The 8,382-nt window shown below is 41.3% G+C and overlaps 1 protein-coding gene across 1 annotated transcript in view; it reads right to left on the reverse strand.

The window, feature by feature from the left end:
- Positions 1 to 8,382, reverse strand: part of LOC308335100 (kinesin-like protein KIF1C) — a 53,146-nt gene that overhangs the window by 30,076 nt on the left and 14,688 nt on the right. Inside the window, exons 3-7 of the mRNA XM_080792084.1 lie at positions 5,028 to 5,104; positions 4,699 to 4,777; positions 3,754 to 3,854; positions 3,106 to 3,171; positions 2,543 to 2,724 (exon numbers count right to left, since the gene is read on the reverse strand). Coding sequence (XP_080648210.1) covers positions 2,543 to 2,724; positions 3,106 to 3,171; positions 3,754 to 3,854; positions 4,699 to 4,777; positions 5,028 to 5,104 — 505 coding nt within the window. The remainder of the gene's footprint in view (positions 1 to 2,542; positions 2,725 to 3,105; positions 3,172 to 3,753; positions 3,855 to 4,698; positions 4,778 to 5,027; positions 5,105 to 8,382) is intronic.

Below are 8,382 nucleotides of genomic sequence, written 5' to 3' on the forward strand. Positions count from 1 at the left end.
GTCTCTTGAATAGTTTTCATTTAGTTTGTCACATTTTAGTCACCTGGAATGTTTGTGTTTAGTCTAGTTTTAGTCGACTAAATGACATAAGATTTTCACACATTTTAGTCGACTAAATTTAATCAACTGTAGAATTAGTTGACTAAAATGTGTTTTGGCGGGCCTTGATGCCGGCGTAATGATTGGTTTTACACTTAGCCGATCTACAAGCTCACAACACGTCGCAACATTTTGGTTTTAAGATGTTGATATTTATTTTGTATTCATCCTTAGGACCCCAAATCACACCTTGGAAAGCATGAGTGTCTATTTCAAACAAATTAAGTGTTTTTTGACTGAGGGGTCATATTTTGACAGCAGGAATTGCCTGTCATAATTTGACCCCCCAGTATTAGGATGTTGATATTCATTCATCAGCCAACACACACAAGCTTGTAGATCAGCTATTTTCAGCAGGCAAGTGTAAAATGACTTATATTGGATCTCTTGTCTCTAGTCCTTAACGTCTAGTTTTTATTTTTTGACGAAATTGTCAGTATATTTAGTCATCATAGCTTAGTTTTTATTTAGTTTCCATTTCGTTTTTTGTCCGTGGAAAAAGGTAGTCGACGAACATTTTTCGTCTTAGTTTTAGTTGACGAAAACAACACTGCTACTGTAGGATATTTTTAGCACAGAGAATGTTTACATTGGGAAAGCCCTGTTGCATTCATGAATGCCCCCAGGAGGAGGCGTCATCACAACAACAAACATTATAGGCATACTGTTTGTTGTTATGTGGATTGTGGGATTCGAACCCCTAACCTCCACAGAGGTGGGCTAGATACTTCACCGCTGCTTCACCCGAGCACCGAATCACTCCGCTAGACCAGAGGATCTCACAGTGACCCCCATGGTTCCTTGAGGGGGTTCCAAATGAACCCTGTTACTCTGAGAGTGTAACACATGGAACCAAATGGACCCTTACAGGTCTGAAACTCTTGAGAGTGTACAAATGTAACACTCTTTCACCCATAGATACAGTTTATCACTCAGCACTTAGATTTATCACTGGCGAAAGCTACAGCACTCACCATTGTACCCTCTATGACAGGGTAGGTTGGTCTTCCCTCTCTGAGAGGAGATCTAGGCACTGGCACCAGTTTATTTTTTAAAGCTATTGATGGGAAGTTACCACCCTTGCATCACGCTGCTGCTGGAAAATAAGTACCGGTACTCGTCAGACACCGTTCAAGTGAACGGCTTACACTAGAGATCCATCTGTACAGTCTGAACTGTCTTACACTAGAGGTCCATCTGTACAGTCTGAACTGTCTTACACTAGAGGTCCATCTGTACAGTCTGAACTGTCTTACACTAGAGGTCCATCTGTACAGTCTGAACACAATGCTTAAAACACCAAAAGGGGGTTCGATCCCGCCCAGAATGGGTTAAGCACACGTAATATGGAATGACCCTGAACTATCACCTAATAGGAAACATTAAGTTCCATCTGAACAGAATCAATGTGCATCCTGTCCCACACTGTGATTCATTCTTGCCCGTCAGCTGATTTAAACCTCATTAAACTTCTGATTCCATCACTGACTCACCTCACCATGCCTCCGATTGTTTTTGTTTTCGTGGCATTCCCCGATGCCAACGTTACAATGAATGATGTGCAGAAGAAGGGATTAGACGCTGGAGCAGCCTTCCTTATTCAGGCAGTCACCATTAACATTTAGGTTCATTGTCACGTGCAGATAATGGTGATTGAATTGCGTTTCCTTACATTGAACATTGGGAACGTTACAATTTGTACTTCTGTTTTGCCTTTTAGGCTTCGTAATCACAAATTGCAACAGGGCAGATCATATGACCAGTGGCGTGCACAGACATTTAGAGGGGCAGGTGCTCAAGTGAAAAAAGGGCACCTTGTGCAGCGTGTGGAACCGTCCGGTTGCCTTAATAGTGTGAGACTTATAGATTTTGGGGCCTAAATAATATATTAGAAGATTTTTATCAAGAATTGATCAATGTCACCATGGTCCACATACTGTAGTGTACAGTGTGCACTGTACAATGTGCCCTTGGTCACATTTGTCCAGAGGGAAAAGGGCAGGGGGTGCTCTATCACCCCCTAGTGTCTATCTGTGCACGCCACTGGATATGACAAATAACTTAAAACAGTCCATGACTTGATTTTGACTTTGTTTTAGCCATAGTCTTTTGAATGAAATTCCATTTAGTTTGACCCATATGTTAAGTCATCTCAAATGTTTTAGTGTCAGTCTAGTTTTAGTCGATTAAATACCGTACGATTTTAGTTGACTAAATGTATTTTGGTGGGTCTTGATGGCTGATTTTTTCATGCTGACAATAGCCCATCTGCTCGCACAAAAGTATCCAAAGTAGCAGATCTACAAGCTTCAAATTTTACTACTCTGCCTCCACAATGTGGAATGTCCGTCTGTGCGTGTGTTGTTCCCGGCGTCCATTAGGTCTTGTGAATCCGGGGTGTGTGTGTGTGTGTGTGTGTGTGTGTGTGTGTGTGTGTGCGTACCGTGCTTTGTTCCCAGCGTCCATGAGGTCTTGTATATCTGTGAATCCGGTCACAGCCAGCTTGGACAGGTCCTCTACATAGGGACCCAGTATGGGGTGTTCTCTGACACGGAGTCCTGACCGGCACTGGACCGGATTCAACAGGTCCCTGACTCGCTCACAGTAGATCTCCATGTAGGATACCTAGAGAGAGAGAGAGATTGTATGCTATATTGACAGACACAGATTTACAATGTAGGCATTTAGCAGACGCTCTTAGTCTAGATTTACAGTAGGCAAGAACAACACATCCTATCATCTGTCAAACAGTAGAATACCCAAAGGAAATCTATAATCTGTACATTGACAGTATAAACACTATAGGATGCCAGATCAATAATGACCTGACATCTGTTTGCATAACATGACAAATAAATTACATTTATCCATGTAATTAAGTAAGCCAGCCAATACACATACTATAGCAAGGCTTGACAGGTTATACTTGTTAGTTACGTACGTACGTACATACAGACAGACAGACAGACAGACAGACAAGACAGGCATGACAGGTACACGTCTCACCTCCACTGAGTATTGTAGATCAGGGTCTGTGTTCTCCACTGTCCTCTTAAACAGATCCTCACACATCTGGAGACACAGACAGACAGACAGAAGTATTATTGTCTGGTTTTAAAAACGTCATGGTCCTCATGGTGGAGTATTATCATTATCAGGTTGTGTTACTAGAATCGTGCACACGGTCTGTGTTGTTGTTGAATATGGTGTGTCCGAGTGACTGACACACACACACACACACACATACATACACACACACACACACACACACTGAACGAAGGCAGACCAGCGTTGTGTCTTTCTCTGGCCACTGACCGTGTTCTCCGTGAATAAGAGAGAGAGAGAGATAATCCAGGTGTGTCACCGAGCGAGAGAACTGCAAAATCTGAGTGTAGGAAAGCCGCATTGTGATTGGCCAGTAGTCGGTGTATATAGTCAGTAACGTATCACGGCCACAAAGCACAGGCGTGAACGGCACTTCCGCCATACTCAGATTCCGAATACGTCACGCTGGATGACTTGGCCACTTGAACTGGCGCACAAAGTTGTGCTCCATAACGGCACAAATATGTGGGCGTGGAATTCTCCCAAATGTAATAATAGAGTGCCCTCTCTATTTTAACGCTATGGTGTGTGCGTGCGTGTGTGCGTTACCTGTGGTATGATGCCTTCCTGTCCAGCTTCCTGTTTGCCCATCATGGTGTAACTCTTTCCTCCCCCCGTCTGTCCGTATGCAAATATACACACGTTGTAACCTGCAACAAAACACACTCATTTACATCATTATGTAAAAAACTGCCCCGTTGCTGTTTTAGCTTCTAGGTGTATTATCCATTCATTTATCTCCTCAAGGCTGGACTATTGTTATGCCCTATACTGTGGCATCGACCAATCTGCACATAGACTCAACCCCCGCCCCCTGCTTAAAACCCATTCAGGGTGGGAACCCCTTTTGGTGTTTTAAAGCCTTATGTTATGCTTTATCTATTGCAAAAATAGCAGATCTACAAGCTCATAGCCCGGCACAGAGTGCCGCACTACGAGCTTGTAGGTCTGCTATTTTTGAAAGATCGTGAAAATGTGGTGCAAAATTTCAGAGCAAATGTTTTTAACTCAAATCTTTGCTTCTGGGGGGTCCCTGGAACAACATATTTTCAGATGGGGGTCGGCGGCCAAATACAGATAATCTTGGGGTCCTTGACATGAAAATGTGTGAGAACCACTGACAGAAACATAGGGTGTTTCAGAAAACTGATTTAGAAGACTTTTGTAGAATCGTTCCCAGGTCTAAATGGGTTAAAACTCACCTTTTCTCTCTGGCTTTTAATGTAATCTGATTTTAATGGTTTAGGTATTCTTGTTGTCTATGTCTCCTGTTGTTATACATGCTATGTTCCTTGTTTTTTTGTTTTTTCTTTATCTGCTTGATGTAATTTAATTTGTCTTGTTTATTATTTTTTTTTATTTTCTGTGAAGCACTTCAATTTTGTGTTAAAAATGTAAATAAAGGTTGATTTGATCATTTGCAATATAAAATCCATCACATTATAGAATAACATATTTAAATATTAAAATGTATTATATATTATTTTTTTTTACCTTCGAAGGCGTGAAGTAACATTTCCTCTCCGATGTCTTTGTACACCTGCCTTTGACACGCAAAGCTGGGGTCTTCATTCTGGAATATACACAGTATGTATACATTAAAATACATGTTAATACATGAAATACATGTTTATACATTAAATACATATACATTATTGTTCATATCTATACAGTAGATATATAAAGCTGGGGTATTCATTCGAGAATACATATTTATACACATATATATATTATACACATGCTAATATCTAGATGATGTACGTGTGTGTGTGTGTGTGTGTGTGTGTGTGTGTGTGTGTGTGTGTGTGTGTGTGTGCACGTACCGTTGTGTGTGACCAATAGGAGTAGTCGAAGGTGAAGTTCTTGGCTCCATCTTTGGGCTGTTTAGGATTGGTTATGCCTGAAATATCAAAAAACATTATTCATCATCTGTTTAGGATTGGTTATGAAATATTAACATATTGGTGGCTGTGAACTGCCGTCATTATGCTTAGCACGACCTCAAATTAATTAGTTTTATTAAAGCTTCATTTTAATTACTTTGTTTGTTTTGGTATTGCCAGCAATGGGTAGAACGCTCCCCCAAAAAAACTGTGACACATCTAGGAGCCGCAATCTGCATTCAAAGATTTCCTAGAAGCTTTGTCATTGGTCGATTTACCTGTCTGCTTCCTGATTGGTTAGTCATTGCAACCGGGGTTTTTTTTCAACCAATGACAGAGCTTCTAGGAACATCTTTGCATGCAGATTGTGGCCCCTAGATGTGTCACAGAGACTACATTATTTTTTAGAGCGTTCTACCCATTGCTGGCTGTCTGAATACAAATCAAATAAATAATAATACAATTTTGACATATTATTGCTTATAGCAGCTTTAAGCTCCTAACATTGTACTTTATTCCATTCCGAGCACTAAAAACCACTAATGACCGGGTGCACAGTACACGCGTGTGTACCGAGGCCGTTTCTGCCATTTTAAAGCTGTATTAATGCTCGAGGTAGGCATGTATTGTGTTATAAACATTATTCATTCTGTTTAGGATTGTTTATGTCTGAAATATTAAAAACATTATTCAACACATTACAACTTATGATCAAAATGTGTTAATTTCAGCTCAGATACATCCTTTGGTTCATTACATATATGTTAATTACACCTCAGATAATAAATATTAAAAGACAAACTAAAAAATAAAAAAAATGAAATTAACAGATCCACATGCTCGCCACAATGCTCGCTTATAGATCTTGCCATACAGGTATATAGGGTTGACGAGCCTCAGCCGATTGTGATAAAGAGTGGCCCAAACTGTGGCTTGGGACCCAGTTGTGGGTCACAGACCAACAGGGCTCTAAAAGTGTTCGGGAAACACAGACGGAATAATAACAAACACATTTAATCAGCAGCGTGTGACACACCCTGTGCGTGTGTGTGTGTGTGTGTGTGTGTGTGTGTGTGTGTGTGTGTGTGTGTGTGTGTGTGTGTGTGTGTGTGTGTGCGTGTGCGGGGGTGTGTGTGTGTATAAATATCAGCAGGCTTTGAGGTCACGTGACTGGCACCGCAGGCATGTTGGGATTGCCACACACACACACACACACACACACACACACACACACACACACACACACACACACACAGTATATTTATAGTGTGCTGTGCAACAGAGACACAGTTTTACATAAGCGCACTTCTAATCAGTCTAAATATGAATAATACGCACGTTATTATACTACAAATTAGTGGTTGTGCAGACATCTTTGTCTCGAGTCAACTCTGTAAATAACCTTTTAATTAAAATGTACAATTTAGGCATTTATTCAGACGCTCTTAACACATTCAGGACGGGAACCCCTTTTGGTGTTTGAAGCGTTATGTTATACTTTAGCTTTTGAAAAATAGCAGACCTACAAGCTCGTCTGCTATAAATGTGGCACGAATCTATGAATATATATTCTTTCAGAGCGAAGGTTTTTTTTGTAGAATCGAGCTCAGGTCTGTGACTTACAGTAAGCAAGAACAATACATGGTAATACATCACATACATAGAAATAGTAATCTAGGATCAAGTACACGAAGAACCTATCTTCAGTCTAACAGTAGAATATATAGTAAGTATACACTATAGAATTATGCTATGTCTACATAAACTAAATTAGCCTACATAAATCGAGCCTTTGCATATGCCTGTAATGTCGTTGGGACTAGGGCAAGTAGCCTACTACGGGCTAAGATGGAGTCTGAAGAGGTGGGTTTTCAGACCACGGCGGAAGATTGGGAGTGAGTCTGCAGTTCTGACTGCAATGGGAAGTTCATTACATAGTTTTGGAGCCAGAAGGGGGAAAGATTCTGGGACGTGTGTAAGCCACAACACCACCCACCTGATTTACATTGTTACTTTAACGCTACATAAATATGTACATTATCCTCACAAAGATACAGTAAGTCATGAGGAAACGTGGAGAGAATATTTGTGTTCATTGGAGGATAGGACAGACAGACAGAAAACAAATTTTATACTTTTACACCAACTGACTTTGGGCTTGTTTTTTCCCCCCAGAGTTGCGGGAAAAGAATGACGAGTAGCAGGTTGCGTTTTTTTGGGAATAAAGAAATAACGAGAATTTATTTGATGTACATACTATCATTCATCGGAGTGTGTGTGTGTGTGTGTGTGTGTGAGAGAGAGAGAAAGAGAGAGAGAGAGAGAGAGAGAGCAAGTGTAAAGTACATTCCAGAAATAGCATAGAGACACGTGTCAAACCCATGAACCTGTGTGTGTGTGTGTGTGTGTGTGTGTGTGTGTGTGTGTGTGTGTGTGTGTGTGTGTGTGTGTGTGTGTGTGTGTGTGTGTGTCCTGGGCCTCCTCTAGCTCTGGTCCATAGCCTTGAGAACGTCTCCTTAAGACCGGCTTATAACTGGGGTTTTTTTCCAACAACGCCCCCGGTGGCCATTAATAGATGAGAAAAACAGTTTTCTGAAAATGTTTCTATGTCAGCGGTGCTCAGCCTTTTTCATGTCAAGGACCCGCAGAATTATCTGTATTTGGCCGCCGACCCCCATCTGAAAGTGTGTTGTCCCAGGGACCCCCCCAGAATCTAATATCCGAGTTCAAATCGTTCGCTCCGAAAGAATATATATTCAAAGATTTGCGCCACATTTTCACGATTAAAAAAAAGGAGATCTACAAGCTAATAGCGCGGCACTCGGTGCCGCGCTATGAGCTTGTAGATCTGCTATTTTTCAAACTACAACATAATGCTTAAAACACCAAAAGAGGTTCCCGTACAGAATGAGTTAATAGAGCAGGGGTTCCCCAAACTGTGGTGTGTGCATCAACTCACGACGTCACCAGCGAGCAATCCAATATAAATAATAATAATCAGCCTATACTACAGTCTGCGGTGGCCACCAGTCACCAGATGAATTGTATTGGTGCGGAGAGGAGGGCGAAGCTTGAATAGGTTCTCTGCGGACCTACAGAGAAACTGTGGATAATGCGTGACGTGGCGTATAGGCTACGTGTGCATACAGTAGGCTACCTCATAGCCACGTGAAACTATATTCTTGTGCGTGAAGTTAGTCTGACAGCTACACCAGCGCACGCCACATGGATGTGAGAATCACGCATTTCCTCGTCCTATACGACGTGTTCATTGAGATTAAACATGACGAAACAT

The sequence above is a fragment of the Protomyctophum bolini genome, assembly GCF_963924005.1.
Source record: "Protomyctophum bolini genome assembly, chromosome: 20".
Taxonomy (NCBI): domain Eukaryota; kingdom Metazoa; phylum Chordata; class Actinopteri; order Myctophiformes; family Myctophidae; genus Protomyctophum; species Protomyctophum bolini.